We start from the raw sequence: 24,557 nt of genomic DNA on the forward strand, positions 1-24,557 counted from the left end.
AGGGAGTAACAAAGTCTGAAAAGTACAAAGACTGTAAAGTAACTCATCATAACTTTGAACATTTACTCAGCATAAATGCTATCTTACCACGCAATCCTACAAAACACTCAAGTGTGTACTCTGAACATTCTGTTAGATGCTGGAATGACATTACAGCAATGCAAACAACCACTGCATTAAGTCAAGAGTTTTTAATGTAAAAAATACATTGTGTTCCAGCTACAAGATCATGGGTACTGTGTTTGAGATGTGATCAGCATCTACAATTCACTAGCCACTCCACCTACAAATTAATAAGTCTAAAAAAAAAAAGTAATAAATATAAACTGATGATATTTATGTTTTGTTTTTTTTTAAAAGCAGACACTTGTACCTGATAATTGAAAAAAGAAGGGGAAAAAAGAGTTCCTCTCATAGTACTTAAAAAAACAACAACAACAATAAAAACCCTGAAACAAATTTCAGGAACATACATTAATCTCAATGACTGTAACAGGAGGCGTGGCTGTTAGTCACTCTTCTGCAGATGCTACCTCAGTTAAAAGTGCGATCACATTTTGTCAAAAAACACAAACGAATGATCCCCTTGTACAAATAACAAACCATATATACTGTTTGTTAATTCTGCATAGAGAGAACCAGTTACAGCTTTAAGAGTCCACAACAAACTTTCTCTAATACTGAAGGAGCAAAATGTAAACTGTCATCTCAAATTATCACCCCAAAAAAGAAGGCGATACTATTTAAAGCCACAATCCTTGATGAGAACTGATGGCCTGCTGCCCATCCGCTTTAGTTGTTTTGAAGGATGAGGTCCGGTCAGTGTCGTTACGTGTGTCTTTAACAAGCGTGTGACAGTGTTTGCGCAAAAAATAAAATAAAGTATGGAGACAAAGAGTTAAACGGAAAATGACAGTGTCAGTGCATCTCACTGTGCTCAGAAAGGCATCTATAGTTACATTCCTTGTAAACAGCAAAACTGAAAGGCAAGAACAAGGATTGTGCCTTTTTAAATAACTTCCTTAATATTCCCATTGACTCATAAGTACACACCAATGTGTAAAACCAGCTGATCGCGCCTGTGTTCCATAATCTCAACATTTAACTTTAAATGTTCTGTCTAAATATCAAATGTTTGTATAAATATTTTTCACCTAATGTTCCCTTATTCTCAAAGCTCACAAGAACAGTATCAAAATACAACATAAAAAAAAAGAAAACAACAAAGAAGCTTATCTAAAAATCAACCTACAAACACTTGGGAGGGTTTCGTCACCATGGTAGCAGCAGAGAGGCATGGCAATGGTACTGCTCCATTTCCACAAAAACACACTGCGGAAGTGTCTGAAACACTGTTCCCACCAATCCCATGCCTTTACTGCCAAAATACTCCATAAATTACACTTTTACTAAAAAATAGAGTTTTTTTTGTTCATCAGCATAAGAATAAAAAAAACAAAAAAACAATCCAGTGTCTGTCATACAACCACCTTGCCCTTGATATCCAGCTTGGTGTTTTCATTTGCTTTGCTGGACTGTTCCTCTGTAAGAGTGATGTACGAGTACACCAGGCTGCCAGCAATACTGCAACAAAATTGAGAGAGGTGACATGAAAATGTTGTATCAAAACAACATGCTACAGCACATCAAAGTTGTAGAACTAGAAATAAGATCCAGCTGACACATCTGAATTCCCGCAGGGCTGGAATACAATATTATCTGTGTTAACAGAAACTTTTTATTTTCCCACCAGAAGAACAGATGCTGAGAACAGTTTGTATTTAAACTGAGAAACAAGAATTATCATGCTAGTGCTCATCATGCTATATTTAATCAGACTGTTTCATTTCTGATTCTGTATCAGATTTTTCATACTTCAACAGAAGTAACATTTTGTGCACCACTGCCCAATCTGCATAAAACTGAACCCCTACAGCCCCTCCTGTAGGTGGTGGGATCACAGGAGGGCAGACTTGTAACTACTTCAGGCTAAGTCTGTTCAGGCCCCTGTGGGCCATTCCCAGTTCCATGGTGGGACCCTGGAAACCAAGTCCCAGGCAGGATAAGCTGGTCCATTGATCTTTTGGCTCATATTGGTTTTCTGAACCACTCCAAGTTTCCTTTAGGAGACCCAACCAGGGGAAGATTGCCATTCACAACATAGTTTCTGGGATATTTGGAAAACACAAACCCCTCTGCCACATTAAGGTGGCAATTCACAGAGGGGCAGTGGCCCAATCCTCAGTTTCTAGGACTAGCTAGCAATACATGGACTGTAACTTCTCTGGTGACGCTTGTGGTGTATGGGGTTGAGATACTGATTACATATAGTTGGGATCTGTAACCAGTTTCTTACAGAAGAGATATATATATATATATATATATATATATATATATATATATATATATATGCAGCTGGATAGCGTAGTGGTTAAACTACACGCCTTTGGAACAGAGGATCGCAAGTTCAATTCCTGCCTGGGGCGTCTGTATCCAGTAAGGGTCCTAAGGCTAGACCCCCTATGCTAAGCAAGCCTACCGCAGACATGAGCGACACAGATAAATATGAAGGCATGCCGGCTCGGACGTCGCCCGGATCAACAAGGTCCGCGTCAGGTGTTGAGGAACCAGGGCACCCTGACGAAAAGTGGGCTACTGGACGAAAACAGGGCGTTGTTGGAATGCTACTACGCAAGTAACCCCGGCGGAAGGGGCTACATGAATAGGATGAGGGACCTATGGATTCTTCGATACCCAACATCCACAATGACGGCGAAACAACTAGTAGCTCAGTGTTCCAACATTCGAAAGAAGGGACTGCTCTCACAGCTAGAGATTGACGAGGTACAACACAAATGCTACGGCAAGGAGGAGTCAGGACGCCAGGTCAGGGGGGAGATATCATCACCCCCACCCGAGATTGGGTACATAGCCCCAAGTGCGATAGGAGAAGGATCGTTGAGTGCGAGAGGAACTGACCTGAAAAATAGGATCATGGCCAAGCTTGAAACCTGGATCCCCCGTAGCCGGTTACCAAGATTACGTGAAGTACCCTCAGAAGGTCTGCTAGATGATGTTAATGCAGCACTACGGACAATACCTACAACCACGGTTACCGACACTAACAAGCTGATCTACAATACGGCAGCAGTGATCAGTGAGATGCTTGGCTACAAGTTGAATAGCCACAAGGGGCAGTACCCTCCATGGAGAAGGAGGCTAGAGGGCAAGATCAAAGTAGCACGGAGGGAGGTTAGCCAACTAACGGAGTTGCAGAAAGGTGCGACAAATAAGGTGCCTAAGAAATACAGCAAGCTGTCCATACCTGAGGCCTTGGAAACTGCCAAGCAAAGACTCACAGCCTTGGCCAGCCGCTTGAGGAGGTACACCAGAGAGATAGAAGGCAGGAGAATAAACCAGCTGTTCTCCACAGAACCAGCAAAGGTGTACTCTCAGTGGCAAGGGAACAATAAGAGAACAGCACCACCAAGGCTGGAGACAGAACAATACTGGAAGAGCATATGGGAGAAGGATGCAACCCATAACGGCAATGCTCAGTGGCTAGAGGATCTGAGGGCAGACCACAGCGACCTCCCTGAACAGGGTCCAGTAACCATCACAGTGGCAGATATCCAAGAAAGGGTCTCCAGTATGAAGAGTTGGACAGCACCAGGGCCCGACATGGTTCACACCTACTGGCTGAAGAAGCTGACTGCACTCCACGAGCGTCTGGCAGCACAAATGAACCAGCTGCTAGTTAACGAAAGACACCCGGAATGGCTAACTGAAGGCCGGACGGTCCTGATCCCCAAGGACCCCAAGAAGGGACCGGTCCCCTCCAACTACCGACCAATAACCTGCCTCAGTACTACATGGAAGCTCCTGTCAGGTATCATATCGGCTAAGATGAACAGGCACATGGGTCAATACATGAGCGGGACACAGAAAGGAATTGGCAAGAATACCAGAGGTGCAAAACACCAGCTACTGGTAGACAGAACAATCAGCCGAGACTGCAAGACCAGACTGACCAACCTGTGCACTGCCTGGATTGATTACAAGAAGGCCTATGACTCAATGCCCCACAGCTGGATACTGGAATGCCTAGAATTGTACAAGATCAATGGGACCCTAAGAGCCTTCATCAGGAACTCAATGGGGATGTGGCGTACAACACTAGAGGCCAACTCCAAGCCCATAGCACAAGTTACCATCAAGTGCGGGATCTACCAAGGAGATGCTCTGTCCCCACTGCTGTTCTGCATAGGCCTGAACCCCCTCAGTGAGATCATTAACAAGACTGGCTACGGATACCGACTACGGAACGGAGCAGTTGTCAGCCACCTCCTGTACATGGATGACATCAAGCTGTATGCCAAGAGTGAACGAGACATCGATTCACTGATCCACACTACCAGGCTATACAGCAATGACATTGGAATGTCGTTCGGACTGGAGAAGTGTAGTCGGATGGTAACAAAGAGAGGGAAGGTAGTCAGAACTGAGGGGATTGAACTACCAGAAGGCAACATTGCAGACATAGAGGACAGTTACAAGTACCTGGGGATCCCGCAGGCGAATGGGAACCATGAAGAGGCCGCTAGAAAGGCTGCAACCACCAAGTACCTGCAGAGGGTCAGGCAAGTCCTGAGGAGTCAGCTGAATGGTAAGAACAAGATCCGGGCCATCAACACGTATGCCCTGCCCGTGATCAGATACCCTGCTGGGGTAATAAGCTGGCCAAAGGAGGAGATAGAAACCACTGACATAAAGACAAGAAAGCTCCTTACCATGCATGGAGGGTTTCACCCCAAGTCCAGCACCCTGAGGCTGTACGATAAGCGGAAGGAAGGGGGCCGGGGACTGGTGAGTGTCAGCACCACAGTCCAGGATGAGACAAGGAACATCCAAGAATACATTGGGAAGATGGCCCCAACTGACCGAGTGCTCAGTGAATACCTCAGGCAGCAGAAACCCAAGAAAGAGGAGGGAGACGAGGAACCATCATGGAAGGACAGGCCCCTGCACGGTATGTACCACCGGCAGATAGAGGAGGTGGCTGATATCCAGAAATCCTACCAGTGGCTGGACAAAGCTGGACTGAAAGACAGCACAGAGGCACTAATCATGGCAGCACAAGAACAAGCTCTGAGCACAAGATCCATAGAGGCTGGGGTCTATCACACCAGGCAAGACCCCAGGTGCAGGCTGTGTAAAGATGCCCCAGAGACAATCCAGCACATAACAGCAGGGTGCAAGATGCTAGCAGGCAAGGCATACATGGAACGCCATAACCAAGTGGCCGGCATAGTGTACAGGAACATCTGTGCCGAGTATAACCTGGAAGTCCCGAGGTCAAAATGGGAGATGCCCCCAAGGGTGGTGGAGAATGACCGAGCTAAGATCCTGTGGGACTTCCAGATACAGACGGACAAAATGGTGGTGGCTAACCAACCGGACATAGTGGTGGTAGACAAACAGAAGAAGGCGGCCGTAGTGATCGATGTAGCGGTTCCGAATGACAGCAATATCAGGAAGAAGGAACACGAGAAGCTGGAGAAATACCAAGGGCTCAGAGAAGAGCTCGAGAGGATGTGGAGGGTGAAGGTAACGGTGGTCCCCGTGGTAATCGGAGCACTAGGTGCGGTGACTCCCAAGCTAGGCGAGTGGCTCCAGCAGATCCCGGGAACAACATCGGAAATCTCTGTCCAGAAGAGCGCAGTCCTGGGAACAGCTAAGATACTGCGCAGGACCCTCAAGCTCCCAGGCCTCTGGTAGAGGACCCGAGCTTGAAGGATAAACCGCCCGCAGGGGCGTGCTGGGTGTTTTATATATATATATATATATATATTTTTTTTTTTTGCACTAACTTGTCTTGTAGCACCTTGGTTCCTGGAGGAACGTTGTTTCGCCTCACTGTGTATTTTTAAACTGTATATGGTTGAAGTGACAATAAAGTTGAACTTGAACTTGGATATACTTGCATTCTACTACTACCAGAGAATATGCTCCAACTACACGGGTCCTGAGTTCTCACTCCCCTAGGGGAAGGTCTATGCCAGGGTATCAGAGAGGAGGGGGTGACATTATTTAACCCTCAGATTCAGGAGAAACATGAGATCTGTTTACCTTATGTTCAAACCTAAGAAGTTAGTCCATGAGAAAATGTAGTCTCCACTGAGTACCATTCCAATGTATGTCACCAGGACATTCTGTAAAAATGGAGAAAACATTAACAAACCTGAGCATTTTGCATTGTTTTGTATTCAACAGTTCCCTCAAGCACGCAGCTCACCTTAATACAACCCACGATAGTAGTTGTTAATGCTGAGTTGTACTGTGTACACAGCACAGTAGAATACATCAGAATAAACCTAGGAAAAATAAATAAGTAATCATGTTGTAAATCACTCAACGTTTATTGGAGCCTGAAATTGGATTTCAAAATGTTAATGCAACATTGTAGACAAGCTGCAAGACAGAACTGAGACTGCAATACCGATCTAAGAGCAAATCACAGAAATTTGCCATCATCCAGATGTTGCACTGATAGTGAATTCACGCATGCCACATTTAATCTCAAGCCTGTAACTTACCCCATGACACACGACAGGGTGAACTGGGTGAGGAACAATGCATCCGACCAGCCCTCATATTCCACTGCCTGAAAGGAGAAGCAGAGTATGGGAAACAAACTGACAACTAACAAATACATTAAACATTATATTTGTGTCAGCATTAAAAGCAAAGAAAAAAACGATTGAAACACGTTTGATTAGTAAAGTAAAATATTACATTAGTGGTTTTTGATGTGTAATGTCACGCATTCACTTAAAGAAAGTGAGCAGCCTAAAAACTGAGGCGTTTTAGTTTATATCCATGGTGGTTGCTCAGTCAAGGGAAGTACTTGATGCTGCTGTAATAACTCTGCTAGGTGCATAATAGCATCTTTGTGCCTTTCTGGCTGCTGGGCCCCAGCTGGGCAACCCAGAATGTCTGCCAACACTGACCAAATGAAAAGACAGCTCATATTTACGGCACACACCCATGCTTAGACATATGTTCGCTCACTTAAATGCAGAATTAAACCAAGCAATAACCGGTCGGTACTGAAATCATAACAGCTCTGGTAAAAAAAAAAAAAAGCATTAATTTAACAAATATAGTGTTAAAGTAGTAGAAGTAGAATAATAAATGCTAACTCCTCACCTTCTGCATATCTCCAGTCACATGAGCCAACAGCAGAGTGGGAATTATCATAAATAATGCATTGTAGTACAATAATCCATATTTCCCCAACTCCTGAAAAAATGAAAAGGGTAGAAAAGCAGGTGGGAAGGGAGCAACAGGAAAACACAAGTAATATGCAGAGCCAGAACAGAGTGCTATTCACAGGTCTTTCAGTGCATTCCTCACTAAGTAGCATACAGATGTCATGCATGGCACCACCTAAGACTTCTTGTGTATGCTCTGTTTCACATGGCTTCATCGGCTTCACCCCCTCACTCATACACACCCCTCTCGTAGTTGGAGCTCAGTCCTAGGAGATGGCGCTCCATAGGCGTCATACACTAAATTTGGATCGGCCCTTGCAGAAACGTGAGAACTGAGTAGTTCAGTTTGCCCTTGTGACATTAAATATGACTTGAACGAGCTTAAACAAGACATTTCGGAGTCAGTCCAAACAGATCTGAAGACTAATCTAAAAAAAAAAATGTTTAGTTAAGCACAATGATATTTTACCAAAACAATGAATCACAAATATTTTCTCTTAATCTAATCAAATTAGTGGGAGTAAAAAGAACTGACTCAATGTATTTCCACACGCCAAGTTCTTTTGAGCAAGATACTGAAGGACAGTTCGAGTTCTCTACATTCACACGTAATCAGCTCAATGCCAAATACAGCTCCCACCCAACAATGGTCACTATTCATCAGATGCTGCCATCACATACCTTTGCGTCTAATTTTTGCTTTACATAGGCTCCGTTGGCTGCAGTCAGGATGTCGTTCAGGAGAATGAACATGTAGCCTTGCAGGTCAAATGATAAGTCAGCACTAGGATCAGAAAGAAGAAAGGGCAATCGAAAGTGTCAAGAAAATAAATAATGTGTTCAGTTGGCTAACATTTAACATTTAACATTAGTTAAGCTGCATTTAGGCAGGGCTCCTTTACAACTTCCTTGAAGATAATGGCAACTAAACTTGGACCTATATCCCGACAAAGCACCTCTTTGTAGTGAAGGTAAATCTTGGTTAACAGCCAGCACACCTGGATTTAGTAGAACTTACCTCGCGGCTATAAATGCCCCAAGGATCATTGTAAACACTGTCAGCTGAACTGGTCTGGAGAATTTCTTCCTGCCACAAATTAAATACAGTAAAGAAATTCAATATGACCACTTAGAACTGGAACCGAACAAAAAAAGGACCAGTAAATGGCGAAGAAAAGTAGGTTATCTGTTGTGTGGGATCTTACTTGAGCAGAAATCCCTCGGCCAGCATAGTGAATAAGATCGAGAACCTCCTGAGGACTGTAAACATGGGCAGACTGGTGCACCAGGGCGTAAACGGTGACAGAAAATCCATTAAACGAAAAACATCAACATTAATAGCCAAATAGTTTTTAACTGTGTGAATTTTTACAAAATGTGGAGCTTACTTTAGCCTTTTGGTTCCAAATAAACCAGTGATTTGATTTCCCACATACAGGAGAGGTAGAGGAAATGTCTAGGAAAAAAAAAGGAAAAAAAGGATAGGGAGGTTTTGTTAAGTAGGAACAGCTCCAGCATGGTTAAATGAATTTTCTGATGGACAGGCAGCGATCACCATAAACCTGACCTATTCCAGTTTCTGGGGGGGGGGCAATGCCATTTTTCAAAGGGTGAAGAAAAAAATAAAGGCTAATATATCTAATGCATATAGAGTATGCTAGTTTTCAGCAATATATTTCAAAATCTAGTTAGACACAGCTTGACTTAATGCATAAATGCTTTGAGGTTACAAGCCACTTACTCTATGTGTACAGTGCTTAATGTGTCACACAATTTGGGGTTCAATATTTAGCCCAAAAACATTTATACCTTTCCAATTAAAAGATAATAACTCTGTATACTTTCTAAACCACAGTCACTTCAGGTACTGCAGACACTGCTAAACTATTTCTAATGAATCTGTTTTCTTTTTTTTAATATATGTCAATACTGATATGCTATTAATGGGAAAATAGTTGCTTATATTGGCCAAATTATACATGTTAGGCCTCTGCATTTGATATTTGGACTGTTTATTAAGAGATGAACAGACTGCATATGGACCTCTGGAAACTAGTAATAAATGACTGGTACTCTTCATTTAGAATATCTCACCTTGCGAGGTATGGTCTCATCGCAGTCTGGGAAGCTGATCACCCTTGCAGCCTTGCCCACCCACAGCACAATCACGGTGGCTAACATCTGCACAGAGATTCATGAAGAAATCAGTGTCGATACCTGCCTGGTTTTAAGGTGTGGTGTCAGCTTGGTTAACGTAAAAGAAGAAGTTACACGTATCACGTACTTGTCCTATTCCGACACATATCGACGACGGGAACCTGAAAAAGTAGATGAAACTCCAGTAAATTTTAATGCTTTAGAAGTTCAGCACACTGTAGTTAGTAAGCTAACCTCGTACTTAACACTCAAGGGTTAAAATGTTGCCCAACACAGGCAACAGAAAGAGAGGCTCCCTGCAGTGTGAACCACAAGATTACCATCACTGGATAAAAGTTGCCGTTAGGCTAATCAGCACCGTGGTGTTGCCTGCTCTGCTCAGCCTGCACAACTTCCACAAGCTAGGTTAGCTAGCATGGAAACAGCTTATCGACCGTAACCGTTACAGGCGTTACCGCTATGCCGTTACCTGTAGTTAGTGAGGACACTCTTGTTCACCACGACGATCAGGAACGAGCTGAGACCGTAAAACCCGGCGGCAAACAGCTTCACGACCAGCGTCGGAGGTTTGTCCGCCATCCCCGACAAGTTCTCATTCCTCTCTGAGAGTCGGCTCTTCCCCTGCCCATCACTTCTTCACTGTAGGCTCACCCACCCACCTACACACACACACACACGTTTCACAACTTCCGCCCCAAGTCTGAGCATCACATTACGCGCAACAAATTTAACCACGAAATTTAACCATGAAATGAACGAGTTTTTTTGTTTTTGTTTGTTTGTTTGTTTGTTTGTTTGTACAAATCTAGCACTGCGAATGAAATCACCAGCCAGGCTTAGCTTATTTTTTGCATTCTACTTTCTTTTGACATGGAGCATTAAACTTAAAGCAAGAATCGGACGGATATTTGATCTTTCCTGCAGCTTTATTATCCCCCAGCTTTCACAAACACATCTGATTTACAGGCAGGTCGGCACTTCCCGGTTTTTAACCTGACATGTGATGCGATTAGTCCAATCACAAATTAGAAGGTAGGCGAGATAAGTTATTTATTCACCACATTTCAAACACCACAGCTAGTCAAGATAAATTCAAAATCCAAGATAAAAGATAATAACGGCAATAACAATAAAAACAACAAAAATTAAAACAAGGGCGATGGCATAGCTACACTGTTAGTTAAAAGCAACCGTGAATCTAAAGCTGTGCTCTTTACAAAATAGCTAGGGTTGGAGACGATGTGACCGCAATGGGTAGCTGGTTCCAAAATGCCCAAATGCAATAGATATTTATTGAAAATGTTTATGGTGGCAACTACGAAGGCTATAACTAGGCATTGCCTCCTACAGGGCAATGGGTTGTTTGGAAGAATTATAATAAAAATACATTTAAAAAACAGAAATGTACATATGTGAACTGCTAGGTAACCAGATCTTGCAGACCTTGAGATCTACTAGGTTTGTATACATTAAACACTATAGATTTATATTTAGGGCCAAAATCATTCAAAGATGTATAAACAATCTGTAATATTTTAAATTTAATTCTGTATTTTACTGGAAGCCAATGCAGGGAGACGACAATTGGAGTGATATGGGAGGCCAAGGAAAAGATCATTGCAACAGTCTACAGAAAAACAGGCATGAATGAGCTTCTCCAGATAAAAATATCCCAGTTTAGCCAAATTACTAAGATCCCAAAAGGCTGATTTAGTTACAGCACAAATATAGTTAGTGAAACTAAAGCCCTCTTTTATTGTTGCACGAGGAAATCAGATCGTCCGAGGTGGTTAGGCATCTAATCAGGATGCCTCCTGGGCGAGGTGTTCTAGGCATGTCCAAACGGAAGGACGCCCCAGGGTACACCCTTGCCACAGAGAGATTACATCTCTTGGCTGGCCTGGGAACACCTCAGTATTCACCAAGGTGAGATGGAGGAGGTAGCTGGGGAGATGAAATCTGGGTTTTATGGTAACCTGCTTGCAAAAATGTATTTTCTGTGCAATAGCTCACAGTAGCTTGAGTCCCTCAGGGAAAAAGGTCTACACTGATTCAGTGTTAAAAATTATAACTATCTCCAATACATGCTTCAATTTACTATACAGACTCCAAGCTGTATAATCCTCATATATTAATTTTATCTAAAAATAAAAAAACAAAAACAAGAAACCCCCCAAGACTTTCAGTATCAAGAAATTCACAGTATATTTATTTCTTCTAGACAGAGTGGGGAGTCATTTTAACCTGAGCTTTTACAAAATGATGATAATAAATGATCACTGAATAAAGGCCAGCTTCGTGACCTTACCTTGAAAAAGCCCTTGTGTATTTTGGCAGGTGGTTGTGGGATAAAAACCCTGACGTGTCTCTGATAAGAATTGTGTCTGTGCATGTGCCACGTTGTCAAACAGCGAGTACAGTGGTAAATTCAGCCCCTCACTAATTTCATTTTCTTCAAAACACAGAAGGGGACATCTCGCATGAGCCATGTCTGGACTGAATGCGTCTCTCGGATACTTTGTGGCTGCTGTGACTTTTGTAGTCTCAGTTCGATTTCTCCTTAAAAAACGGCCACGGTTCAGCTTCATCTCAGAGTTTACATCTTCTTTTATGCTGGTGGCATGTTGGCTGGAGGTGCAGACCATCGTGGAGGTGGGCGAGTGGGCCGGGGGTTTGGGCCCTGATGTGACTTTAACCATACTGTTTGTGGTATTGCTCACACACGGTATAATCTGTGGTGATGCATCAGGGAATCCCAGCCTGGCTGTGCAGAAATTCATGAAGCTTGAGGCCACCACCGTAACCACACTGCTTGATGTTGCTGCCCAGTTTATTGGGGCTCACCTAGGCCTTCTTGCAGCCAAATACTACTGGAGCCTGGAGCTGACAGACATGCACATGATCAAAAACCTGATGATCAGTGAGTGCAGCACATCTCTGCTGGTTTCTGTGCTTCAGGGATTTTTTACCGAGTTTGCCTGTGCCCTCGTCTTGCACATCATCCACTTAAACCTATGCCGCCGATCTGCTCTGATCCGAGTGCCGCTGATTGCTGTCCTCCTAACATTCCTGTCCCATTCAGGTAAGCCTGGGAATAACTGGCTTTCCTTTTCCTTTCCTTTTATTTAAACGTTTTACCTTCTGCTTTTTGGGATCCATTATTTGCATTTTTTTTTTTTTTACTTTGAAAGTTCAGAGGACTTAAAGCTGGAAATTTAACGAAAACTGTATTTTCCTATTCTTTTCTTCAGCCAAAGGTTATACCTCAGCTTACATGAATCCATCACTGGCATATGGACTCACCTTCCACTGTTCTGGATTTACCTTTGCAGAGTATGCAGTGGTTTACTGGCTGGGCTCTCTCACAGGTAAACTGATTAAATGTGCATGTCCTTTCAGGTCTTAAAAAATTAACACAATACATAAAATAAACATTTGATTTCTAGGTATGACTTTGGCTGTTCTCCTGTACATGGGCCATATTCCCAGAATCTTTGCCAAGAATCTGCTATACTCCCAGAAGACACGTTTCAGAGTGCCCAAGACAGACAAAGCAGAAATGCAAATCTTTACTTACCAGTGCTCAGCTGTAAAGAGACGTTTGTAATTTAACAATTTATCAAAAATAAAGAAAGAAAGAAAATCTTCAAATTTTGTCCTCTGTTTCTTTTTTAATCATGACATAAGTTTTTATTTGAAAAAAACAAAAACAAAAAAAAAACAATTTACAAGATACATATGAAAAAAAATTTAGCAATGTTAGAGTGTTAGCATAAAAAACAAAACAACCCCCCCCCCCCCTTTGTAATCAGAAAAGTAAAAAAACAAACAAACAAGCTGTCAATAAAATGAAAAGAAGTAATTTCATTTAAATAACATTTAAAAAAAAAAAACCTTCTCTAGTCTGTGGGTGGATGTGACACAACAAAACTATATATTAGCTTTTATTAAGAACAGTCCTTTGTATGTTAACCCCTCTTAGGCCCTGGGACCATTTTTGGTCCTTTTAGTTTTTCAGTTACAAGCCATTTGCACTGTGTTGAATGGAATATAGCCAAATTCTCTAGAAAAAAGTTTGGCATAATTTCATGTCAAAATTCAATCTGACTTCCTTAAGCAAATAGAGCAGAGCCATGGCTGCTACGTGCTGGTAGCACCTGGAGCAGAACTGAGTTTTGATGTCTGTGACCCGTCATTCTTTGTGTCTTTTGGCTGATTTTTAGCAGAAGTGATTGAATCTGTATGAAAGAAAGAAAAAACAATCAGCACAAATTTTTTGTCATAAAAGTCCCGTGCAAGCAAACATGAATTTCTTAATTACTGAATTTGGCAGCATGCTTATATAAGCCATATTGTGTTAGGGTATGTTTCGTCTTAAATATAAGTTTTAAGTTTGTCACCTTTCTGCTTTTGCTGCTCCAGCTGAGCCTCGGCTCGGTCTGCCCATAAACAGTAATCTGGATTATTCAGTAAGGTCTTCCTCTGTCCACAACTGAGACATCTCATCACGGTAAAACGAGTCTTGCTGTTTTTTCCTTATTAAAGAAATTCAGTTTAAATAAATAAATAAGTAAATTTTTAATATTTATTCATTATCAACCATTTCTGAAACAAGAAAGTGACAGCCTACATTAAGTAGGGATTGAAAGATAATAGGGGCTTACGTTTTTGTCTTGTTGTAGCAGTTACACCTGGAATGAGCAAAGAGCAGCACCTCTTGCACAATGTCCTCTTCACCGATGGATCTCTACATATATTGAAACATTAAAATGTTAGTCCATCTTTAAGTACATTCTGATTTTACTACTGTCCATCAGCTCCTAGACCAGTCTCATGTAAATATATGTGAATCTTCACACAGCTACACATTAACATCATAACACTTGTCCACACATTGTCAGTGTGAGACTGCTCTCATTTGTTAATACAGCAGGGTAAACGTGGCAGATGTTCCAGACAAATGCCAACTGAGCTGCTGGTCTGTGAGCACAGGGCCCACTAAACGATCTCTGGTCCTTATGTGTGCTTGTGTAGTTCGTACGGTATCGTATATTTAACACTATTTCAATAACTTGTGTTTTTTTTTGTTTTTTTTTTAACTGTGACATTTTCATCTCAGTAGTTCAATACTTGATCTAAAGGGAGCTCTGTGGCACGCCGAAATATCCTGCATTACTCTTTTGCTCCCCAGACAATGTGATCAACGGGATTTGTTAAAAATCAGTATTTAAGTACACGTGATTATCATCTCAACTTACTGTCTGAGAACGAGACGCTTTGCAATCGTCTTCTGTGAGAAGCAGTAGAAACGAGCCAGCTCCACATTTTCCGGATTTTGAGCTAAAACACAATGTGCAGCCTGTGGACAAAACGTAAGAAACCAGCTGAGCGACCACATTCAAAACAGAGAGCATGCTAGCATTTATGTAGCATGTGACTGTAGCTGGAAGCATCGTGACGATAATTAACTAAAACTTTCTCCAACCTGGTAAAGGTAGTTCAGTCTCTGGTAAGCTTCTTTGTCTTTCAAGTGGAGCGCCATTACACACAAAAGTCAGATAACAAATTAGCCCTAATAGTAACAGCGGATTACTTCTAACCACAGCAGTATGACCCTCTGCAAGTAGCTACAACTGATATACTTCCGGGTTAATCCTTCAAAATAAAGGCACACAACGTGATTCACACCTCGGAAAATCAAAAATACAAAATCATCCGATTAGGAATTAACTGTCTACAACCATTCAAAGACCCGACAAGCATCTTGTATCTTTGTAGTTTAGTTATATCAACATCAAACGATATCACAGAGAAATTATTCATTGATTCTACAACCAATTAATTGCAGGGCTTGTCATTCTTGTTCTATACTACTTTGACTTTGTGTGGTTTAAGAAGTAACGGATGATCTCTTTACACATCAATCACATTCACATCCAAATCACAAAAGTAAAAACAGTTGAATTTATTTGAGTGTGCAGACAAAGTTGTTAGTTGTCCAGAAGAGAAACCGTTAACAAATTGTCTTTACCAGCCTTTGTATCCAACCAGTATCATATGGTCACGTTTTTCAAACTAGTTAAGTACACAATATACACATGGAAAAACAAGAGCATTTGTTTAGTCAACACGAACACAAAGGACAAAGTTCAACATACAATACTCATTTTTAATAACAACAGAGAAGAAAGTAGAAACCCTGTCAATCTAACATTTTAATTTACCTGTAAGGTGCGCCTCTGGTATCAGGAGACTATAAAGATACAGGGGAAGAACAGGTACAGTAGCTCTGTTGTGTGTAACAAATGTAGAACGACATAATCACAACACATGTTCATGATGATGACTCCACTGAAATCTTTCCTATAAAACCAATAAAAGAAATGTCCTTAAACAATGGGTGGATGTGGAAATAGCACAAGTGTTCACTGAATGAGACAATATGTGACAAGAAGGGGGACAAACATAAAATTCAAGTATCAAAATAACTAAGACACCAACAAGCTGAAAAGATCAATTACAAAGGTAGTAAAAATCACGGGAAGAGAGACACTGAGACAATCAACAATACATTAGGCAACATTTTGCATTTGTTTAAGGCAGTTGATTAAAAAAAACTAAGTAGAACTAGGCATCTTCTTCATTCCAAGTTAAATACAAGCCTAGCCCTAACTTATCACCAGAAGAGTTGATGTACAAAATTAACTATGCCCGACTCTGATACTACGCACTTGAGTTTGACTTGTCTTCTGACATCTGAGAATGAATAGAGTTCATATGGACAGCGGTGGGGTTGTGCTCTAGATTTTTGGTCTTCTTCACAGTGAGGTTTGTCAGGGCTTATAAGGCTGGTGCATCAAGAGTGGCACACCACTCTCAGCCTATTGTCTGGCACAAAATCTAAATAGTTGGCACATATCTGTGCACAGCATGGGAAGGCAGGATAGCTACTTTCATCAGCTAACGATTGCTCTTCATGGCCTCCTTGGCTGCCAAGATGAGAGGTGTGAGACTGGAGAGGGGTTTCGCCAGCTTCAAAAATGGATGCTGAAAAAGATGTGGATGTGAAAAGAGAATATTACTGGCCTGAAACACAAATATAGTAAAACACTGAAGAGTTCAAAGAGTAGCCAATAACTGGAATCGTTTGTAACCTGCAGGAGCTCTTTGCCACTGCCTCTTTTCTCTACATCCATTTCCAGGCACAGGTTTAGAAAATCTCTGAAAATTGGAGACAGCTTCTCAGGATTCTGAAGCTCAGGTGTGCCATTTGTAGCAATTAGGTATAATGCCTGCCAAAGGGGAAGAGACAAACAAACAAAAACTTTAAAAGCAGAGTTTTGGGAAACAACACACTTAAAGGAAATGAATCAAGTCAAACTGGCTGAGAGGGAAATGTACTACAAAAGTTAATGCTGCACAACTTTCTATATTTGCCTGGGGATATTCCAATCCACATGAGCACATTCCACACAAGAAGTGAAGCTTGTCACTTATAAAGTAAACAGACCAAGAGCGACAAAGTCAGAAAAAGCAAAGTGTGAAATATAGGGTAATAAAGTTCATTATAGTGGTAAAAAGGAGCAGGGTGTAAAATCAGAAAACGTTAAAAATAAACAAAGGCAAGTGTTTATCCTGCTTTTCTGTTGAATCATGGGAGTCTATGGCCCACAGTTATTTTCTAACTACACCAAAAGTCCGACAGACACAAATCACCGATTCAGTTTTAAGTGATTTACTGTGACCTTGTAGACACTGTACAGATGAATAAATTGGAAACATTTCATTTAAAAATGGTATATATTTCCCTACGCTGCTCTACACTATATTAAAGGTGTCTAAACTAAAATGTGTGAAAGTGTTCTGCACTCACTCGTAGTGGATTCTCATTCAGGTAGGGAGGTTCTCCTTCAACCATCTCAATGGCCATAATACCCAGTGACCAAATATCTACTTTAGGCCCATAAGCCTTTCTGGTCACCACTTCAGGAGCCATCCAGTAAGGCGTGCCTACCATGGTGCTGCGTTTGCTCTGCTCTGGAGTGATCTGGGCGCAAAAGCCAAAATCGGCTGTCGAAGACATGAAGAAGAGTGAAACAATTTACACCGGAAGGATTTAACAATGCAATATTTATCATAATTACAGCACAGGACTCACTCAGCTTGACAGAACCATCCATCCCAAGCAGCACATTGTCACTTTTGATGTCTCTGTGGATGACCTGATTTGCGTGTAGGAAATCCAATGCTTGTAAACACTGGGTGAAAAAAAGAATTGAGAGAGGGAAAGATGGCGTTTTTTATTATACCTTTTACATAAAGTGGGGGTCAGTTTGTTTTACAGGACTGCAAAATGTAACGTACCTCTCGGCAGACAGCAGCTATCTGGGCCTCATCCATGCAGGTCTCTGTAACCACATCTGTCAGCGAGCCACCAGCAAGATATTCCATCACCACAAATAACTCCTCCCCCATCAGGAAACTGGCACATAAAACAAACGCATGTGAACAATCAGACAAAAAGTACTGTAAAAAAGTTTAAAAACCTGCCAGGCTGTAGGTTTACGTTCACTCTCACCTGTCTAAAAAGTTGACAATGTTTGGGTTCTTGAGCTCCTTCATCACTAGAATCTCGTTGATGATCAGCTCCTTCTTCGGCTGCTTTTGTAAGTTGATCTGTTTAATGGCGACCTGGCAGTGTGAAAAAACATATATGACCTTTAGTTCACTCAAAAATGTTCAAAAATGTTTCCTCCTAATGTAAAGCGTCACACAGTAACCTATGAAAGACAAAGTAAAAAAACACATACGCATATGCCTTTAAGAGATAAAATGAGTTTCTAAGCAGTTTAGTGGATTTAGTGGTTGGTGCAGATGCTGGACTTTAGATACTTCTTGTTGCATAACAGATAGCTCTTGCTCAGTTTAACTTAATTCAACTTCTTCATTTTTTGTTTGCTACAATTAAAATAATAAAACTTTGTTTTTTATTGAGCTAGATTGTTTTTCATATTTGTGGCTACTATGACACAATAATTTATCATTTCTGGGGATAAATAAAGTACATCGTTCATCAGATCTACTTGTCAGGTGCATTGATGGAGACCCAATGCACTGCAGTTCTCACTTTAAAGTTGTTTGGATGGGTCTCCCTGTTATTCTGGCTACACAGCCAACTACTCACAACACTTACAAAATTCCTGGCAACCCAGATCATTACAAACTTCACTCCACAGCAACGTCTCAAATGTACCACCTGAACACCTTCACCATGTTATCTCTCTAGTAAAACTCCCTAAAAGCTCTTTCTAGCTACAACATGTTCAGTGTTCATCTGCTCACTATAAACTAAAACTGTGCACCTACGTATTACCACCCAAATAATCTTTTTAGTAACTACCAGCTGCCTCACAATCATTTTTATAAGCGAATAATAAAAAATAAACAAAAGGTGCAGTCCAATCCTTTCAAAAATGGCTTTAGCTTGTCACTCAGCCCCGCTTGCTATGATCCATATTATTTTTCTTTTTTTTGACACCACCTAGTCCATTACTGATTTAGTCTTTACCTCCTGTCCTGTGGATACATCAATGGCTGTGAATACTGTTCCTGATGCCCTGTAAAAAGAGGAAGATTATTTATTTACTTCAACACATATTCTAAGAAACTATATACTCACAATTATTCTTCAAATGCATTTTTACTCACTAAATGTTTTACTTAAGGTCAGTAATACTGAAGAGAATTTATGTTTGTATGAGTTGAGAGGAATCACATCTTGATTAGGAATGTACTACCTGAGAAAAACAAGTATTCATGTGTAACTTATAAATAACTTGTCAATCTTATAAACTAAACTTTGACATGAAACCCGATGCTGAAGATTCTCCGAACTAAAAGCTGGTTGTGAAATTTCACTTTGTTTTTGGGTGGGATGATCAGAAGTAAAAACAGAGTCAAACTGCTATACTGTTTTGTTTTTATAACACCTTCTGGAAAAAGCTTTTAAAAATCCTGCTCTGGAGAAACAAGGGATTTTAAAACATTAAACATATTAATCAACATTAATAATATGACACATCTGCTATTAATAATGAAAGTTATTAGTCTACTACTATTTTTTCTCATGGTAACATTGCTCCAGGGCCTTTTCACAACAGAAAAAAAGAACTTGTCAAACTAGAAATGGTGAAACTGTTACAGACAAGACCGCCCTCCTGGCAAAATTTGCCAGTAAATAACTTCACCAGTTTAAAACTCAGCTCCTCCTATTGTGAGTATCTACAAGAGACTAAACAATACCAATCTCTGGTGATTTAAAAATCTCATATCGCATATCAACTGATACCGTTTCTTTCAGATACAGCAAACAAACTTTCATTGTTATTTATTAGTTAATGTATCAGTCCCTGCCAAGATAATATAACAGTCCATTTTAAAAACAAACTTGTTCATACAGCTACAAGCAGATGTGAATTACTCCTTTACGTTGCTTGTGGCATTCCAAACACTTGCTCCCAAGAGGAAACTTGTAGAGCGGCCTCTGACGAATAAACTATTCAGTATCAGCACTACTAACGTGGACCAAGTGTGTTTTGCCTATCGCTTCCTCACTTTCTTATTTTGCATTTCAGTCATTCGAAATGTTATGTATATGCAAATGGATAATATTGATCAAGCCCTACAATCTGATATCAAAAAGGCTATTCGCTGTAAATATTTACTTAGGTCTGGACAATAAAGATTGAAAATCAACTGCCTGTTTTATAACATAAACAATTAAAACTGTAATATAAAAAGTAACTCACCCCTGGCCAATCTTTTCATATCGGGTGTACTTCTTCTTGGGATCCCCAATACTGACTATGGTTCCTGTAAACCACATTTAAAACGTGTTAAAAGAAAATGGCAAATGGAAGTGACAGGAAAAATGAATTATGTCTACTGTATTTATGCGAGACTAATGATGAAGTAAGAAAAATTTACTCAGTTTGTCCATGATCTCTTCGTCTGACATCTTGCCCTTCCTTTTTTGCCTGTCTGCAGCCTTGGAGGCCACATCTCCGTCCGGACACGTGCTTGGAGCAGGGATGGGGTCGATGACAGAGCGAGTATATACCTGCAAAATACAACAAACATTAGCCAAAGATTAAGATTATTTTTAAATTGTTATTTAAAAAAGGAAAAACAAAATCATTAGAATTAGAAGTTGAAATAAAAATATCTTATAATGAATTCTGATAATAATCGTTACGCAGTAAGGCCAACATCTGGCAGGTGACTTACACTCTTTGTGTGTTCTGGTCTTGGTGCCACAACTGGTGGAGGCGCTTCATCATCGTCATCATCATCTATGTCCTTGATGTTTGGAGATGAGGGTTCAGTGCCTTTTTTGGCAGCCTTGTATAAAGTCACAGCAGATTTTGTTAACATGTATTAGACAAAACAAATACATAAAAAAATACCTTTTAAAAGTCCCAAGATACTTACAGACTGAGGCCCTACTGTGAATGTGTCTTTTTCTGTGAATTTAAAAAAAGTGTGTTTTTAGTAACCATGGAGGTATAGTCAATTTAAAACTTAAAGTCTGAGTGTCATTAAGCTGTGACACTCACTGATCAGTTTACCCCTAAATAGGGTACCAAAAACATAACATTCTCACCAGAGGATGAGAAGCTGAGGTACTTCTGACGACCGTTGCCTGTAGAGTCATAGAACTTAAGGACATCAAGCACAGCCTGTGGGTTTTTCTTCTGCTCTGACTTGGTAATGTTTGACGTCTGGAGTAGTCGAGCCCATTGCTCTGGCATACCCTATGTATTAAAAACAGAAAGGAAAATGTGTCCAATAATGTAAGCTCTAATCTAAAGGACATGCTGTGCTTTGGTAACAAGAGAGCAGAGTTTAGTGAGTGAAAAATGAAAATAACCAAACAGCGAACTCACCGTGAACTCCCCTGTTACAGCGTCAAACCCAACATGTATGGTATGTTCAAAATCTGAAGGCGGTGAGATTTCTGGTCGCTCTTTGTCTCGATCTTTCTTCCTACCACCTGAAATTAAATGAACCTTTATCCAAATTGACCAGGACAACACTCGCTACAAACACTAGACTTGAACTTATTTTAGGCCAAACTTTTAATCTTTTTATCTCACTTTTTTCAGCCCCAGAGAAGATTGAGATGATCTTATTGCGCTTCCTCTCCTCAGGCACAGAAGGCAGCGGTTTAGAGCTGTGGTTGGCCGAAAGTGAGTCTTTGCCAGAGCCAGTGCTGAAGATAGTGCTGCTCATCCTGACCGGAGGGGCAGGGGGTTTATCCTCAGGATCTCCGTTATCACACATGGCCAGGAGGTGGTTACAAGCCTCAGAGGGCTAACCGGGACAGGAATACAGCGTGTGAGGATAGTAAGTGGTGAGGGAGGAAGGCGGCGCTCACATCAGCATGAGACACTAGTGTGTTCATGCACTGCAGGAGAAAGAAAACACCAAGAAGTACCTGGATAAAAAACAGATATATGAAAGAGTATAACTACGCTGTAATAAAGCTAGAAATACAACAGGGTGTAGTGACAAGAAAGCAAGCACCCTCTATAATAAAATAATAAGTTAAATTTGCTACAGAGGTTCAATAAGTAGGAACATTGGAAGGTGTAATGTTTCGTAAGAACCCTGAGCAGACAGAAAAGCCTACACAAAGCTTGACATGTTTTCAGAGACATCACACTTTCTCTGTACTTGTGAAAAAGCTGCTGCAGAGACCTGCTGCACCAACTTTACAAAGTTAACTGCGCATAGAGTCGACAGGGGTACCCAAGAATAAACATAAGCATGATACACAGCAGACTAACTCGAATAATCAGTTCGTATTCTAACATCTGAAAGGTGGAAGAGGAGCCCAGATGACAATCAAAGAACGAAGTTGCTCCTTATCTAGTGCACAAAAATGAAAAGCTTGCACCTACTTTCTTCATTTTAAGGTTTATAAAGTACGAGCACAACCTCATGAATGACCCACATATTTCCATATAACGGTGTTCCTACTGTAATGTCTACTCAAAATGCCCTTCAAGAGAGTAACAACAGGGGCGGCTAGCGGGCTAACGCTAGGATAACTACTTGGCCAACAAGTGTGCTAGCCAGAAGCTAACATTAGCAAGCTATAACAGCGACTGCAAGCCTTAAATAGAGCTTTCAGCTAACGCTAACTTGACAACCAAGCTTGAAGGTTCCTCCCCATGATCCGCCAAAAATAACACTGTTAAGCGGTGCTTTAGAAATCACTAAACATACCAATTCACAAACTATTCCGCACAAATGAGCTTTATTTAGCTAAAGAAGGCGACGCAGGAGCAGAGAAGCTTACCGGAGAATCCACACCAGTTAAACTTGATTGGAACTTCAGTCCAGAACGATCCTCGACGGTGTGCAAAACGTCTGTATATCCTTTAAAAGTTATTCCCCCGTAACAAGGGCTCCCCGGTGGTACAGCCGGCGTATAAATAACTTAGTACAAAGGTTATTCCAACTATTTACAGTGCAACTTTTCTTCTATCTTTTCGGCCCTTGGATAATTCCGCTATGGCGAAGGGGAAGCGGAACTACCGACCCAGCCCTGGCCTGTTCAATAAAATGTTTCAAATGAATGGTGTGTGAAAACCAGTGTTGGGCAAGTTACTTTGAAAAGTAATTCATTATAGTTACTAGTTACTTCTTCAAGTTAGTAACTGAGTTTACAGTTATGTTTTCATTTTGACATGCTGTATTAACACAATTGATCTAAAATCAGACAAAAAACATAAAATCAGAGTAGAAAAAAGTTATATTTTTTACTGTAACAACCACAAACTTGTTTAATGAATCATATTTCATAATTTTAAATGCAAATATAAATTGTCAATTTTAAAATCCTATGCACAAGTTTTGCAAACAACAAAGATATTTGCATCCATTTACCTTTTACCTTGATTTTTTAAATAACCATTTCAAACTATTTACAGAACAATCAGCTGTTCTGCATTCAATAAGATGCCACACAAATTATTTGAGCCACTCCAAATATTTCTGTCCACTATAAAGGAGAACATCACAGCCTGATATCTGCAGGTCTGACAGCAGCAGGTGTATCACTCCTTTTTGTACCTGAAGACAGCAGTCGCCTCATTGTTCTGACACTACACGCTAACCACACAAGACAACACATTAACTACATGGCGAAGACAGTCAGCTATCTGAAGCAAAGAAGAAAAAAAAGAAAGAAAGGAAAAATCAGAGCCCGTGTGCAAAACCACACGGATCATACCCGGAGCTCCAATAACACGTTTTTAAGCATTAAGAATAATAAAAATGTGAAACATGCTGAAACCTATTAAAGTGGACGTTTAAGGTAATGTAGTTCAGCATTTAAAGATGTAATTTTCCAGCTGCAGAGCAATTATTTTGTAAATTATGAATGAAATGTGGCAGGTTTCTCTCACTAATCTGACATTAATGTAACGTTTGTTTATTTTCCTGCCTTAAGAAATTTTAAATGGCCTAATTTTGAAAGCCTAATTTTACTCAGATTTTTATGGCGTAAATGAAAAAAAGCAAATAACATACTAGCAAATTTACTTTCTATACACGCATCATTGTTTCTCAAGCTGTGAGAAACGACAGAAAAATGTACAGACTTATGTTAAGTAACAAAGACTGAGGGCAAAATTTTTATAACAACAACAAAGGCCTATTTTGAGAGAGGAAAAACAATATAGACATATAATATATTAGTTATATTGAAAAAGGAAGATGATGGGTTAACTACTTATTAGTTTTCCTGCAGTATAGTTCATAAACTACTTAGAACATAAACTAGTTAGAACTTATAAGGTTCTTCATCTTCTTTCCCCTGCTTCCTTTAGGGGTCGCCACAGTGGGTCATCTGCCTCCATCTCACCCTATCCCAACATCCTCCTCAATTTCTGACTGTGCACTTCCTGGTCCCTTCTAATGACAATCTAAACATGTTCAGCTCCGCTACCGCCAGCTTGGCCTCCTGACTTTTTATCAGTGCCATCTCGTCTCAGGTCTCTCTACCATCATGTAAACCTTCACTTTCACTCTACTGCTATCCTTCAGTCACAAATCACC

The 24,557-nt window shown here is 40.6% G+C and overlaps 4 protein-coding genes across 8 annotated transcripts; 1 reads left to right on the forward strand and 3 right to left on the reverse strand.

Moving 5' to 3' along the window:
* Nucleotides 1–176: 176 nt before the first annotated feature.
* Nucleotides 177–10,407, reverse strand: slc35d1a (solute carrier family 35 member D1a). Of its 4 annotated transcripts, none has more exons than XM_085449595.1 (12): nucleotides 9,901–10,407; nucleotides 9,559–9,592; nucleotides 9,369–9,455; nucleotides 8,663–8,730; nucleotides 8,480–8,551; nucleotides 8,293–8,361; nucleotides 7,956–8,058; nucleotides 7,210–7,302; nucleotides 6,597–6,664; nucleotides 6,296–6,374; nucleotides 6,130–6,212; nucleotides 177–1,584 (listed from the first exon to the last, which is right to left on the reverse strand). In XM_085449595.1, the coding sequence occupies exons 1-12, from the start codon at nucleotides 10,008–10,010 to the stop codon at nucleotides 1,479–1,481; spliced, it is 972 nt and encodes a 323-aa protein (XP_085305721.1). In that variant the 5' UTR covers nucleotides 10,011–10,407; the 3' UTR covers nucleotides 177–1,478. The 4 variants fall into 4 exon arrangements, with proteins under 4 accessions (XP_085305721.1, XP_085305726.1, XP_085305722.1 ...); XM_085449600.1 differs by lacking the exon at nucleotides 9,901–10,407 and adding an exon at nucleotides 9,752–9,855; XM_085449596.1 differs by lacking the exon at nucleotides 9,901–10,407 and adding an exon at nucleotides 9,673–9,745.
* aqp12 (aquaporin 12) lies at nucleotides 9,937–13,490 on the forward strand. Its single transcript, XM_085449601.1, has 4 exons — nucleotides 9,937–9,997; nucleotides 11,897–12,513; nucleotides 12,683–12,799; nucleotides 12,878–13,490. The coding sequence occupies exons 2-4, from the start codon at nucleotides 11,919–11,921 to the stop codon at nucleotides 13,036–13,038; spliced, it is 873 nt and encodes a 290-aa protein (XP_085305727.1). The 5' UTR covers nucleotides 9,937–9,997; nucleotides 11,897–11,918; the 3' UTR covers nucleotides 13,039–13,490.
* Nucleotides 13,491–13,564: 74 nt separating this feature from the next.
* Nucleotides 13,565–15,067, reverse strand: rpp21 (ribonuclease P subunit p21). Its single transcript, XM_085449603.1, has 5 exons — nucleotides 14,917–15,067; nucleotides 14,690–14,790; nucleotides 14,096–14,178; nucleotides 13,832–13,966; nucleotides 13,565–13,669 (listed from the first exon to the last, which is right to left on the reverse strand). Exons 1-5 carry the CDS (start codon nucleotides 14,971–14,973, stop codon nucleotides 13,572–13,574), a joined length of 474 nt encoding a protein of 157 aa, XP_085305729.1. The 5' UTR covers nucleotides 14,974–15,067; the 3' UTR covers nucleotides 13,565–13,571.
* Nucleotides 15,068–15,372: 305 nt separating this feature from the next.
* On the reverse strand, nucleotides 15,373–23,052 carry pak2b (p21 protein (Cdc42/Rac)-activated kinase 2b). 2 transcript variants are annotated; one of them, XM_085449594.1, is made up of 15 exons: nucleotides 22,795–23,052; nucleotides 21,587–21,897; nucleotides 21,377–21,483; nucleotides 21,094–21,244; nucleotides 20,922–20,953; nucleotides 20,718–20,831; nucleotides 20,418–20,550; nucleotides 20,240–20,303; nucleotides 19,000–19,048; nucleotides 18,010–18,122; nucleotides 17,796–17,913; nucleotides 17,590–17,689; nucleotides 17,305–17,501; nucleotides 16,586–16,723; nucleotides 15,373–16,478 (listed from the first exon to the last, which is right to left on the reverse strand). In XM_085449594.1, exons 2-15 carry the CDS (start codon nucleotides 21,771–21,773, stop codon nucleotides 16,392–16,394), a joined length of 1,590 nt encoding a protein of 529 aa, XP_085305720.1. In that variant the 5' UTR covers nucleotides 21,774–21,897; nucleotides 22,795–23,052; the 3' UTR covers nucleotides 15,373–16,391. The 2 variants fall into 2 exon arrangements, with proteins under 2 accessions (XP_085305720.1, XP_085305719.1); XM_085449593.1 differs by having other exon boundaries at nucleotides 21,587–21,927.
* Between the last annotated feature and the right edge of the window lie 1,505 nt (nucleotides 23,053–24,557).

Source organism: Copadichromis virginalis, linkage group LG23 (assembly GCF_057382275.1).
Source record: "Copadichromis virginalis isolate Kocher_CV1m ecotype Utaka linkage group LG23, C_Virginalis_male_GT1.1, whole genome shotgun sequence".
NCBI lineage: Eukaryota > Metazoa > Chordata > Actinopteri > Cichliformes > Cichlidae > Copadichromis > Copadichromis virginalis.